The sequence below is a fragment of the Cavia porcellus genome, unplaced genomic scaffold (assembly GCF_034190915.1).
Source record: "Cavia porcellus strain 051 isolate PalLab524CR breed Dunkin Hartley unplaced genomic scaffold, mCavPor4.1 scaffold_23, whole genome shotgun sequence".
In the NCBI taxonomy this organism is placed as follows: Eukaryota; Metazoa; Chordata; class Mammalia; order Rodentia; family Caviidae; genus Cavia; species Cavia porcellus.
In genome coordinates, this window is record NW_026947506.1 from 14,513,421 (window position 1) to 14,528,451 (window position 15,031).

The window sequence follows — 15,031 nt, forward strand, 5'->3', positions numbered from 1 at the left end:
AAAGGCTACTGTTTCTTTATATTCTTTATTCTCTTTCCTCGTGCGGAAAACTCTATCAGTTGGGCGTTTCATTCCCGCATATCACCATCTTCTAAACACATTTTTGTGTTTAGAAATGTTCAAAAAGAGTCTCCACTGAGTCCTCTTAGAAAATAGTGTCAACTCTGAGACCTCAGGGTAACGTCTTTTTTTTTTTTTTATTTAAAGAAAAGGAAACAAAAAAAAATACATGGAGATAAAAAAAAGGGTAGAAATAATACAAAACTACTGAAAAACAAACGGCAAGAAATCGCTGGTCTCTAAGTTACATATTGTAGGGTAAAGTCTTTAAATGCAAGTGTTATTAGGCAGGTGAGATGAGATTAACGTTTCGTAAGAGAACTCGGTCCAAAAGTCTCTGGTATTACAGTGTTGCACCCAAGTTCCACTCTTGCAGGTAAAGATTTGTTTCTGTTTTCCAGTTGGCTCGGAGAGCACTCAATAGAATGCGTCAATCAATGAAAATGGAGAAAACTGTATAAACTGTCCAATCAGAGACAGCAACGGGGGCAGGCTCTTCCGGTGTCATGGCACCAAAATGCCAGCCCCTAGCACATTGTGGAGAGGATCCTAGCTGGATGAGCTGCTTTCTGTGACTTCTACAAGCTACAGCCTGTATAGGAAAGACTCTAGGAGACCCTCAAGCTGCGCAATGGTAACGTTTTGGGATGGGAACTATGAAGTAGGACAGAATCTGAAAGAGGTCCAATTAGAATTGGTCCAAACTGTGGTTGGTTAGAGATTTGGAAATAGCTCGGCGGCACAGAGCCTGACTGAAAAAGCGCGACAATCCTGAGTTTGAAGCCCGGTACAACATGGGAAAAACAAAACAAAACAAAACAAAACAAAACAAAACACCGTAATTGTGGTTTCTGGGGTCCCCCACGTTAGCTCCAGATCCTGATGTAATGTGAGATCCTGTTGTAATCTTGAGTCCAAATCTGTCCTTTTCCCCCTGGTTTCATACCTGCCTGCAGAAGAGATGGAGGGTCTTAATGCTTCAAATGTCTGTGATGCAGGGTCTCATACACACAATTCCTCCTCAAACATTTGCTTTAAATCTTTGTAATGATCTCAACTTCTACTATCTTTCTACATTTCTAGGCACATTAGGTATTTAAAAAGGTCCTGAGAATTCATGAAAGGGTGGTGATATGCCACAGTGGAGGAGCACCTGCCAAACACCCAGTGAACTCAGGAGTCCTGTATAGAGCAATGGCAAAGAAATTTTAATTTTTGATAATGTAGTTGACACTTCCACTCACAATTAGTTTAAATGCATTCTGCCACAGAGTTAGAACACTAAGGAAGATGTAGTGAGTGTCAAAGTCTTAGCAAGGAAAGGGGAAAGTACAGCTACCAGAAACAATTTCCCAAAGAGGCTGCTTATTAAACCTACATTGAGAGACATCTTGTATTGGGGGATATACATGGACATATTTATGTAATATACATACAAGCAGAATAGAGCCCTGGTGGCTTCTCCGTTCTAAGGGCTATAGTTGTTGGCCTGATTGTTACTTTTCTTTAAATACAAAAATGCTGCTTTAGTTAGACTTTCAAAGGAGTACTGGAGTAGGGTAGAAGCCTGAAATGAAAGATGTGCTGCATATCAATATTTAGATATAAAGAGTTTTTGTATAGCAAATAATAGTGTTTACCATATAAAAGATTTCTGCAATTTAGGTTGTTCTTTGGGTAAGTATGAAGGCACATTTGTGTGCTTGCTTGTTCTGTGTGGTGAGTAAAGCTCACAGGCTTGAAGACAGGAAGGAAATTTAATAATAGAGAAGTATGCCTTCTACTACTACTGGTCAGTTTATGGAATCGTTTTTGAGGCAAAATCCAAAATTAGGAAACTGGCCCTGTTATAGGTTTAAATTTTATGTAAACACCATAGCTGAAGTGGAATGCCAGGGGCTATCTCTCCAGTGTACTGAAGATTTACAAGTATTCTTGATAATCAATCTATTAATTTTTTTTAAGATTGGACCTCCTCTTTTGTGAAGGCTGGCTTCAAATTCACAACAATCTTTTTCCCTGAGCCTGCATAGAGCTTGCACTACAGCTATACACCACCATGGTCAGCATACTTGGTTTTTTTATGTTTGTTTATTTAGGGACTAATCTGTGGAATTTTGTCTAAGTTTTTAATTTTCTAAAAATTTTGGAGATCATGTGTTACTAAGTTGCCCTCTGTGGTGTGAATTTTTAATAGTGTTTGTAACTCTTTTAATGCAGGCATAATATGTATGTGTCACTAAGCCAGTTTCAGTTTGAGATGCTTTTTTACACCAAGATGTACCAAGGTTTGAATGCTTGGGCAATGTAAACATAAGTGATGTATGATAGTTCACACCTTTACTCTCAGTCACTTGGGGATTGTGACAAAAGTTACAAATGACCTGAAAAATTGAGAATGACCCTCTTTCAATACAAAATATGAATTCTGGGGTTTATGTCCAATAGTTAGCAACTTGTTTAACTTTCTCTAGGCCCAGAAAAAAATTTTCTGAAAAATACAGCAAGATTATCTAATGCAAAGCTTACTTTACTTTTCAATTTTATTGTTTTTGTGCACTAGTGATGTATAATGCAATGCTTGCTCATGGAGGACAGCAATGAAGAACAGCATGTGATACAGCTGAGATACAGCTTCTGCTTCAGTTCAAGGCAGCATTTAGTCTCTCTGAAGGTTCCTGTGTATGTCATCATGAAGCATCAAACAGTGGAGGCCATTGTATATTTTCACACTAGTGACATTTGAAATGTAGTGCAGGTGATAAGGACATGAGGAGGGTGTGCAAGAACAAGCAGAGAGTACTTTGGACAGAGTCTTTGAGCCTATGTTTGAGGTGCAGAGGTAGAAATGTGGTAGCTCTTGGGTCTTTGCTCATTCTTGTACCTGGTCCTTCAGGAGCTGTGTCCACTGCATCTGCTGTCCGTCATTTTTGTCAGTGCTAATTCTGCACATGAGAAAAGCTATAAATATGTCTCAGCTTTTTTACTTTTAATCATGACATAGGTCATGAGGAAGATTTAGAAGCATCTTAGGAGTGGCAGCCAAAGATGTTGAATAATGTCACACAAGACATGAAACAGAACTTTTAGAAAGAAATCTTGTGCCTAAATATCACTAGTACTGTGCTTAAGGAACCTGCTACAGAAGAATTTCCTTTCCATGTTGTGCAACTTACCATCGTGATTTGATCATACCCCATGGCTTCATGTACATTTTTGCACTGGCTGTAGGCCGTGGATATGAATAAGCCCTCTACATGTACTCTATCACAGAGCTGTACTCCAATCTCATGTATATATTTTACTGCTCAGAATGGAATGTTTTAGATTCTTCATCCTGTATTGTAATTGTTTCAATACTACTTTTTCACTGCTGTGTGTAGGTGTAATTCATCACAGAGACTCCACTGTTTGTCTCCATAGCATTTTATGCATCTTACTTGCCTTTGTTAGGGCAGAGCAGGCTTCTCCACTGCTGTCATTGTTATAGATGCCACAAAGAACATGCTCTGACTTGCTTCTCTGGGAGCAAGATTTGAGAAAATATCTTGAATACTCAGAAGCCTCCTTGCTGATGCATAGAGTTTGTATTGCTTAAAATCTTACTATGCACTATTCATACTTTCCACAGCCAGTGGGCTTTACTTTGTGTTTCTTCAAACAGTCCACACTGGATCTTTTCAAATTTGATGAGTTTCCTGGATTCATAATGAAAGTTAATTGTTTCTCTATAGTTTTTCTCTATGTTTCCAGTCTCAGGTATTCATTTTTGCCATTTCCTCTACAAATTATTTTGTAGTACATATTCAGCTTTCTCTGTAAATTTTGTGTGTGCTGACCTTGAGAGCTATTTACAGTTTCTATTCTTGTTAGACATAATGTAGCTTTATTATATTGACTTGGTTTTAATGAGCAATAGAACTATTAAAAACATCATTTTCCAGTTAATCTTGTCTTTGGCCACATAGGTGTCCCTGTCTTTTTTTCCTCCCTTTTTCAATCTTTGTTTGTTATCATTGGTACAATTTAAATTTTATCACTTTCATTTTCATTGTCTTTGTCTTAGGTTTTTTTTTTGTTGTTGTTGTTGTTGTTTTTTGTTTTTGGTCTTTTTCCTTTTTATCAGTACCGGGGATCGAACTCACAACTGCCTGCTTGCAAGGCAGGTGCTTATGCTGCTGCTGAGCTAAATCCCCAGCCCCCTTTGTCTTAGTTTTTAATGGCATATGGAGTTTTCTCTTATGTTAAACACAAAAGTGGTATTATCTATGCTTTGATAAATTGAAAATCCAAGAAAAGTGTTCTTTGATAAATTGAAAACATGAACAAAAACTTAATTATCATATTGTCACATTTTTGTTGTGTTTGGTGCTTAGGCTGAGCTCAGGGATATCAGGCTAGGGAACCATGCTACCAGTCAGGTACATGCAAAAATGAGATTTTGCTAAGTAATGATCTTTACTGGCTTTGAAACTCTATGGCCATATATTTGACTGTAGTTATAAATACGTCATCTGGATTTAGGTAAAGATTGCATCAACCTGGTGATGTAAACTGCAGAGATTTCTTACCCATTATTGTATTATGAAGACTGTATTTCAGACTATGGCCAGATGAGTCTATAACTTTTCTTTGCAATGTTTTTATTTCTCTATTTTTGCTGCACAAAACAAATATGTTCATCCTGTGGAATCAGTACATGCACAGATGATGTCTTTATGAGTTTCCCAAAAGTTTCAGTGAGTCATTTGAAAACATACTGAAAGATCCATTTATAAGAAAAAAAATTTTGACTGTCACTTGAGTTGTTTGATAGTTTATTTTTAACCCCCTCATCTGCCTATTCTATTTTCATATTTTTAATTCTGTATATTTGTATTTATCTACTTTCTAAAATTATGACATGATAATTCTTTTATAATTCTTATTTCCTTTAAAATACCCTTGATTATCCAGGCATAGTGTTAGAAATCTGTAATCCACCATTCAGCTAGCTGATCCAAGAGAATCAAATTTTTCTGTTTTTGTTTTTGTATCTGGAATGGTATTCTGTACCCTGCACTTGCTAGTAGGCACTGTGCCACTGAGCTGTTTCACTGGGTCCTGAAGATCAAATACTGATGACCAGTAAGACAACTATCTAGCTTATTTCTGTAACCCATGAAACCTTTCTGAGGTAGTATCACAGTAAATAAATGTTTCAGTGTTGTATGCAGATTAGTGGAAATGCACAGTCATGGAGAGAAAAATGGTTTCTCTTGACAGATACTTTGACATCCTTGATGTGTTCATGTTCTGAATATTTTATCATGTCAAAAGTGATGCTTAGCATATATGTGACTATCCAAATGCACAGAGTGTCTCATGATTGATGTTAATGCCTATAGATGAGGACATTATGGCATGGAACCAAAAAAAAAAAGCACGCATAGTTCTTTCCAATCAGAGGTGCTGTCCAAGAGAATGTGGGAACTGTATTGTCTCTTGTGTCTGATCATTTCCTGTTAATGAGCCTCAAGTTTTTCTACAGTTGTTTAAGGTTGGCCAAATAACTACTGTTTGATATAAGATGATACTAGGTCTTTATTTGGATCAATGTTTCCAAAGAATAAACCTATACTGTGCTGGAAAAAGAAATGTTGTGTCTCTCTTGAGACCTGATCAAGTTTTTTCCCCAGCCTAATGTTATCACTTACTTTTCACATAGTGAAGCCTATGAGAAACAAAAAGAAATTGATTTAGAAAATTGTTGAAATTCTCCATCACTAACAAATCATTATGCTCTGGTTTTCATAGAGGAAAAGAATTAGTTATACTAGGAGCCACAATGATATGATCTAATACCTCCTGAAATCCGTATCAGAACCTGAAACAAACTTTTGTGATCTGGCTTTATCTGGATTATCAATAATGTGTGAGCTCATAGAGACAATTTTGGGTTTTATTAACCAACAGTTTGCAGCTCACTCTTGAGTCTTTGACAGGTTTTTGCTTCTGTCACAATATATACGAGACACTGTTTCACCAAAATTCACTAGCAGAGTAGTATAGAAGTATCTGAAATTTATAAGACTTGAAGTAAAATTACTGCTTATTCCATCTAGAATCTCCCATCAACCTCTAAATGTTGCTGAAATATTTTACAGGGCTCATATAGGCAAAAATGAATTAAATTTCTCAGAGACTTTCTGTCCCATCGTGGTTGACATTCAGACAGCATTTAATGATGGGTACTCTCCCTGTTCAGGAGTCCCACATGCCTTTGTTTCAAACTGATTTTACTGCTATTAGTGTTTCATTTAACATTACCTGGGGAATTCCTTTGTGTATCTCAAGCACTTCTACAAAAAATTGCACACTTCTGTTGTAGTGATTAGTTTCTAGCTACTTTTTTCATGTTCCATAGCAACTTTCCCATTTCTATTTCATCAGTTTTCTTTATCATTGTGGGCTTTGTGCTCATTTGATATGGAAATAATTGTACCTGCCTGAAGAGAACAATGACTAACAACAGAGTTCTTCTCAGCCTTCAGTTTCTCAGAGCTCAGATTGAGAAATTCTCTTACATTGAAGACAGCAGTAAAATGTGATAAATTAAGACAAGTGTCTTTAGGTTTTCAGTAACATTTAATGTGTGTAAGTGGCACTGTTCAAATGAGACCTGAAATGTGTGTTTATGATGCAGATGAAAAAGTGACCTAGAAAAATGACTTCCAGATAGAAGATTCTGCATATGAATTATTATGTACATGCAGATAAACCTGTCATGATGTTCCATCATGTTGGTGCATTATGGGATGTTAGAGTTTTTTTCTGAAAAAGCATTGACATACATTTTTTTCTAATGTAGAAACATGATAAATACAAGGAAAGGAATGTCTACATTATGAGAAGCAGGAATTGGGGAGTGTAGAGCAGGAACATCAAAGGGATAGGTTTGATTTTTGAAGTCACACTAGCATGACTCAACCAGACATTTAGAAGTGGGCTTTACAAATATCCTCTGTATTTTTTGACCCAATAAATTTAAGTGGAGAGTATCACACAACTCCACATTATTTTTCCTTCAGGAATATTTGTGTTGAAGAGCAGACAGTCTGTGAAGAGAAAACTACTAGCATTCAGAGCTTACAGTCTCAAGTTTTTATGTGTCCCATTTCATCATTGGATAGTGACCAATTTGATGAAATATGGGGTTCTATGGTAGCATCTAGTCTGCCCCCATGTCTGGCCATATGCTTATCTTTCAATTTCAGGGCTCTTTATGACTCTGAATGATGTAAGAAACTTGTCTTAAGTGAGTTGCAATGTGTGGCTTTCCTCTTTGCACTTTTGCAGAATACTACTATACTTTAAGTTATTCTTTATGAAATAATTGTGTTTCTTTTGGAGGGGTACAAATTCATCTCCTGGTTTAAAATGAAGAGTGAAAATCTTGATAATGGAGCTTGCCTAATTCCCAAATACTAGCTTTTCAAACTGCCTGCCCTCCCTATATTCCATTATGTTCTGGCCTGACCAGGACTCAGCATGGTTTCTAACATTAGAAGATTGAGTGTTTGCTAGGACATTGACACTAGAACTTTTGGAGCTTTGTGCAACTCATTTGCACAAAGAACCCACAGAATCCATTAAGAAAATAGGGGCAGATCTGAAAAGCCCGGATCAAAGCCCAGAGTTACCTTCCAGGGGAGGCAAGGTGCACATAGTGGAAAAGAAATCTGTTGACTACAATCATATATTCAGGCCTCTGTCTTTCAAGTAGTGGTTTGTATCTCCTGTCACTCTTCTCTCTGAGGGAGAGCAATAGAGCAAACATGAATCAGCAATAGTCAGGCTGCATTAAATGCCCAATCATGTAGACCAAAGTAGAAAGTTTCTTCCTGCTATCTTCACACAAAGGACTGCATCTTTAGCACATTGCTCAGAGTCAACCCAGATCCCCACCTACTGCTTTCTTTGACTTCTGCAAACTGTTGCGTGGTTGGAGAGGACTCAATGCACCATGGTCCTGCAGAGGTGATGTTGTGTGACAGAAGGAGAGGACTGTATGGAATTGAGATGAGGTCTGATAGGAAGCACCTAGAAGTAGCCATAGGGAAATACAGCCTCCTTTCCTAGGTACAGACTCTGAGGTTCTCCTTGTCTTTCATGCTTCTGTTCACTTTTCTCATTTCTAAATCAGTGTTCAGAGTTTCATGCATCGTGTCCCAAGTAGTATCACTACCAAAATATTATGCTGTCTTGGATGGCACCAGGCACAGCCACATCTATGCCAGTCTGGAGAGAGTAGCTGTAGTGACTGACTCTGGTGTCTGTAGGAGTTTGGTGTATTTGTGTTGTGCCATATCCCTGGTCTACTTCCTTTCAGCAACAGCAGACTTAGAGGCTCTGAGATTCAGAAATGTCTACAGTGCAGGGTCTCCCATCCACAACTCATGTCAGACCTCTGTCTTTTTACACTCATGTCAAATTGTTAAGTTTCTAGTATTTCCTCACATTGTTATCCATATAAAAGTGGAGTGAGACTTTAAAGAAAGTTTTAACATCACAGGTGAGCTGAGTTCAGTGTGGCGCTTTTGCCAAGTTAGCAGTTGTCTTCCTGCATTGCATACTCAGCAACCCAAAACTTTGTCACTTTAATGATTTGTGCCCTAATTTACTGATAGCAATAAAAACAGAGATTGTGTTTTCATGGTAATGTGGGGTTAGGTCACAAAGCAAAGGAGAATCATAGAAAAATAGAAAAATGAAGAATACTGCTCCCTAATTCCATAGAACCATCATGTGTGAGTTTAATGTCATGTATCCCAAGTGACTCAGTGTAGTTTAAAATGAATATTGGGAACTCAGGCACTTAAATCCATGTTTTGTTTTGTTTTTTACCAGATAATGTTTAAAGTGTAGGATCAACACAAAGCAGTGATCACTCAACAGGGTGTGTGAAAGTAAGTAAGCATATGGTTTGAGACCTGGGCACAGGTATACAGAGGGTAAAAAATGTCAACTGGAGGGAACAAAGATAAATGGATCTTTTTAACAGGGCTTAAAAGAAGGTAAGGGTCATTCAGTGGAAAGAGCTTAGTAAATGTCAGTGGGCAAAACTCTCTGACTGTTTCATCCCTCAGTGGGCAAAGTCCTGAGGCATCTTGTGTGAGTGCTTGGATGTCTTCAGATATCCAGATGCTTGCATTCCATCTCATGGATTTCATTATCCTGTGTTTGCTGAAAATGCAGATTCTGAGATGAGAACAGTGCCTCTGCTGGCAGATAAGTTGGCTACTAAGACAGTCACTTCCAAATGGAGCTGCATATTCCTGCCTTTTTGTTATTATAAACAAAAAGGAAAAAGAGGTAAAGGAGAGATGGATGCTGATTCTCATGGCCACTTCCTCAGGGTACATGGGCTGAGTGGGCATCCCAGTGGGAAGGAGAGCCTTGGAGAACAATTTCATACTGGATAGAGGGGAAGAGAAAAAGCTGCCAGCTAGTGATTGTCTGTTTTGGTGTTCTATGAATTGTGACAAGTCTCTGGAAACACAGTAGCCAGAGACGAGAAGGAGGATTATACAGACCAACAGTCCTGCTGAGGAAGGAGCCATAAGGTCCATCCCCAGACATTAGTGCAGGAGGCAGGCACATATTGTCTAATTTCTAAGAACTTTCCACTAAGTCTTTGAATTGTATCTTGTACTATAGCTGATTGGTTTGTGTAAAAACAATAACCTTTTCTTGAATGATACCTAAACCACCTTTTATCACCATTAAGAGGTCTAAGTTTTTTGGTTTTGGACAATCACTGATTCTAATGAAGCAATTTGTGATTGTTGGTCCACAGTGGTTTGGGGGATCTCTTTAAGTTCCTAAGAGAGATCTTCAAATAAGGAATGATAGGTAAGAGAAAGGTTGCCAGTTCAGCTATTCCTGTTCCCATTGCAGCAGTGATTTTCAGGCCATAAAGAAAAGAGTTTAACTAAATCATGTTGCGCTGTTGAACTTGGGCTTTCCCTTTACTAGGCAAGCTCTGGCTCCCAAGGCCTATGTCTATATGTGATGAATCATATAACTGTGCAGATGTCCATGTCAGGTTGGTGGAAAGGCACAGAGAGACAGAGATGCCACAGAGGAAGAAGATGCCTTGAGTGAGTGGACAAAAATGATTATGAATTCCAAAAAGCTATTTAAATCTCCTTTATTAATTGTACCAGATGTTTAATTTACCTGACAATATAGCAGCTGTAAGTGGTTGAAAATGCCTTCTGGTCAGAGAAATCTGAGGAGCAGCTGTGATTTTTTTCCAATGGGGAAACATTTTGATACCTACCAGCTACTCAGAGAAATGATTGAAAGTGAGCACAAGGAGGCAGTGAGAGTTGGTAGGAGTCTGAATGCAGACCTTCCTTGATGCATAGCTGCATAGTGGCATTGACAGCCATTGTCTAAACCAGAATGTTTGTTAAGCAGTGAAGCAGTGACAGTCTGGGGGGGTGGGGTTGGTGGCTGAGAAGAAAAAGAACTGATTTAATGATGATTTTTAAGTTGTTCAATTATTAACAAGACCAATGTAGACTAACAAGATTAGCATACAGTTGCACTGGTGGAGGCAAGGTGTCCAAACAGATACCTGAAAGACATTGCACTTTATAAAAGGGGATCATGAAAAGTTAGATCAAAGCTATTGGTTATTCAGCCATATCAGTCGTATTTGAATCTTATACGAGTGACACATGACAAATAAGTTTGTAAAAGTAGACTTTTCAGGCTGATGCGTTATGTCTTCGAACAGCATCAAAGAGTGGAAATCACAAAGAGAAAAAGAGAGCTACATTTGCCAAAGGCTAGTTACTACATGTAAATGAAGACTCTGTTTGAGTGTGGTGATGCTGAAATTTCTGCTAGCTCATACCTGGGGCAAAATAGATGTGGTTCCACAATTGATTGCATATGTGGAGAACAAGTTCCAACACACCTTAGCCAGAATGTGATTAGGCCAGTTGAGTAAGGTATGGGTAACCTGTTCTGTGGTATACAAACTTTTGGACATAGGCAGGGAGACTGCCTATGATTTCATTTTATGATAATGAAAAATCTCATGGAGAGATGAAGAGATAGAGTGGTGTGTGAGGTCAGGAAGAGGGATTTTTCGTGAGCTTGGAAATCACTTGTACTTTGTAAGGTTGTTTTAGTATAGTTGATTATCAGAGGGCAAGTAGCCAGGAGTGAAGCAGGGAAGAGCAAAGGGTTTACTTTTTGTAGTGTGGTAGGAGAGATTAGCTGTCTCCTTGGTGGTATTATCTGCAAAGACATTTCTAATGCCTATATGATCTGAAAATCCTGGTATCCTTTAAAATAAACCAAAGCCACCCATGTTGACAGGAGAGCTGGCTGGAGAATGGCCTTAAAATATGGAGTATTGCTGATTGAGAGCCCTAAGAGGTGACAAAACCTTGAAGATGGCTGTGAATATCTGAGACATACTGGACAATGTAATTTGTTGTTAATAAATCATCTTTCAGTTGTGAGTTGGTCTTCACATTACTATATCTGTGGAGGGCCTCAGTTAAGCACCCTAGAATTAATGAATAAATTTCTTACTTGTCCTAGGCAATTTCTCTTATCTTTTCATTACTGACTGATCTACTCATATGCCTTCTGCTTGCATCAATTAAATGAATAATCATTTCCTTGTGTTTTTTTTTTTTTTGGCCATCATCTCTAGTGAGACATTGTCAGTCACAGTTCATATCAGATACTGCAACTTTACCCATGTCCCTGATATTACTTCACACACGCAGTTTGGTGGTCATAGTGTGTGCTGTGCCTCATATCTGGGCCTTCTATTTAGGGCAGCAGCAATTGGAAAATGGTACATGAAGATCTGGTCAAGCCAGAACACATGTTATAACCAAAGTCTGAAATTAATCTATGAATCCATTAGGGTTTGGCTGTTCTATGTGACACCATTGGTACATGGCACAACTTATCGTGCAAGATTTCTGTAATATTGTGTCTTCACATAGGGCCTCAAAAATCTTCACACATGGTATTTTTATCCATTTTGCCTTCATATTACAAAACAAATTAAGCTGAAGTAGTACATGAAAGTCATGTTGCCATTCAGATCCCTTGCCTTTCCACCATCTAACTTGTGCATAGCCCTCTGTGAGCTCCAAAGAATAATCCTCCCTTTCTGATTCTCAAATATTCACCTTCAAAATGGCCACAGTTTTCCACAACCCATCTTAAACATTGGGATTCAGAGACAGACCCCCAAGCCACCCATGGTCCAGCGAGGTGCACTTCACAACTTGAAGAACACCCCTTTGAACTTCAAATGATGTCCTTTTTACTTCCTGCTAATGGCTCATGAAGAAATATATAATGGGATGGACCTGTGTGTCTCTAAGGCTGAAAGAAACAACTCAAAACACACCTTCAGACTGATCCCCATAAAAAGAACATTGATTACATATCAATAAAAGGGATATAAGAAAGCTTTCTTTCACTTATAACTGTGAACTAGAGTTGCATGCACTTCATTTATAAAAAGTTGCAGTTCACCATTTTATGGCTTATAATATTCCATTGTTAGAAAACAATCTTATTTATCCATTCTTTAGTTGATGGACATTTGGCTTATTTTCAAATTCTACTATTGCAAACTGTGCTACTGAGAACATGAGTGCCTACATTTCATTATGTATAATGTTATTAATTTTTCTGGGAAAATGCCCAGAAGAGGAATAACTGGGTGAAATGGGACCATTGATACTAGTTTTTTTTTTTTTAATGTCCACTCTGATTTCCACAAAAGTTGCACCAGTCTATACTTCTACCAAAGAAGGATACCTTTTACCCCATAGCCCTTCCAATTTTTATAGTTAACTGAATACTATATAATAATCAATTTTTCTGGTCTGAGATAGTATCTCTTGGTTGTTTTAATTCATATCTTTTGAAAAGCTAGAGATTCTTTGCCAAATGTAATTGTTTGCTCTTTGTATTTATTCTTCTGTGAATTGTACATTCTTCTCAGATGCTCTTTTAATGGATTGGATTGCTAAATATGAGAGGCCTGACTTTTGAGTTCTTTGTATATTCTCACTAGTAATCCTTTGTCTAAGGAAGTGCCAGAGAATATGTTTTCCAAGATTCTAGGTTTTCTTTTGATACTCTCCACTGATTGTTTCTCTTGGTGTGAAAATCTCATTAATAAAATAAAATCCCAGTTGTTGACTCTTTGTGATAGTTCTTGTGCAATCAGCGTTATTCTTAAAGTTTTGTCTACACCATTGTCTTCAAGAATTTTACTGATTGTATATTCCAGCAGATTCAATGTTTCTGTTTCAATATTTGGATCTTTAATCCTTCTCAAATTTAGGGTATTGTGTGATGTGACATATGAATCCAAATTAGTCATTGAATGTGCCAAGCTCAGTTTTCCAGCAATAATTGCCAACGAGCATTTCTTTCCAGTAAATATATTTGGAAACTTTGTCAAAGATAAAGTGACTGAGTATGATGGCTGTTGTTTTAGCATCTTGTCATATGTTCCATTGATCCGCAGGTGTCTGTTTTTTGTTAGTGCCATGCTGTTGTTAATTACAGTACCTTTATAATATAATTTCAATTTGATGCCCGCTGCCTTGCCTTTGCTATCAAGAAATGCATTTGCTTTTTTATGTTTCTTTGGCTTCAAGTAAATTAAAGAATAGTTTTGTCTAATTCTTTGATGTATGTGGTTGAATTTTTATTCAAAATTGCATTATATCTGTTTAACAGTTTTTGAACTCTGGCCACTTTCTCTATATTGGTTCTTCCTGTCCAAGATCAAGGGATATCTATTAATTTTCTGATATCCTTTTAAACATTCTTTTTCAAAGTACAAGAGTTTTTAGTGTAGAGATCTCTTATGTCCTTATGAAATCATTGGATGGATTTCTAGGTGTGTCATTTAAGTAATATAATAAAAAGTTTTATTTGCCTATTTTCTCACTCAGTAGGTTTTTTTATTCATGTACAGGAAGACTACTGACTTTGAGGGTTGTTTTTATATCCAACTACAGTGCAAAATTCTCTGATTATTTGCAACAGTTATAGTGGCATTTTTGAGTCTTCTGTATAAAGGATCATGTGATTCACAAATAATACAAGATGAAAATGAATCATCCCTAGTTATTATAATGTCTTGTTTTCTTCAAAATAGCTGTTCATACAATCACAGACAATAAAATTAAACAAATCAGAGTGAAATCATTCCAACTAATGAACAAAAACTTTATAAGGCTTCAAAGAAACATGATGGGGAATCATGTTTACCATGTACTTTTATGTATTCTTATCATTTCTTACACTAGGGAAAGTATTTGGTATTTATACATATGAGTTTGATTTATTTCACTTTTGAGTATGGTTTCAAGCTGTGTCCATTTACTTATAAATATCTCAATGTGATCATTCTTTATTATTGAGTAGTACTCTACTTTATAAAAATAGCACATCTTTTTATCTATTCCTCAGTTGATGGACACATAGGTTGTTTCCAAGACCTGGCTATTATAGGTTGTGCTGCTATAAACATGGGTGTACATATATCACTGTAGTATGATGTTTTCAGTTCTTCTGAGAATATGCCTGGAAGTGGAATAACTGAAACAAATAGGACTTCCAATCCCAGCTTTTTGAGAAATATCCAGACTGACCTCCACAATGGATGCACTAATCTACACTTCCACCAACAGTACAGGAGAGATCCTTTTTCCTTTCAGCCTCTCCAGCATTCATGGTTGGTAATTTTCTTAGTCCTGGCCATTCTTTCAAGAGTGAAATGGAATCTCAGTGTGGTTTTAGTTTGCATTCCTCTAATGAGTAATGATGATGAACATTTTTTCATTTATTTATTTGCCATTTAATTTCTTCATTTGAGAACTGTGTGTTCATCTCAGATGCCCACTTTTGGATTTTATCTTTG

General features: G+C 37.2%; 1 protein-coding gene across 2 annotated transcripts in view; it reads left to right on the top strand.

The window, feature by feature from the left end:
* Nucleotides 1-557: 557 nt before the first annotated feature.
* Nucleotides 558-15,031, top strand: part of LOC100724248 (zinc finger protein 345-like) — a 65,027-nt gene continuing 50,553 nt past the window's right edge. For both annotated transcript variants that reach the window (XM_063233837.1, XM_063233836.1), the window contains exon 1: nucleotides 558-694. In XM_063233837.1, coding sequence (XP_063089907.1) covers nucleotides 692-694 — 3 coding nt within the window. In that variant the 5' untranslated portion in view covers nucleotides 558-691. The remainder of the gene's footprint in view (nucleotides 695-15,031) is intronic.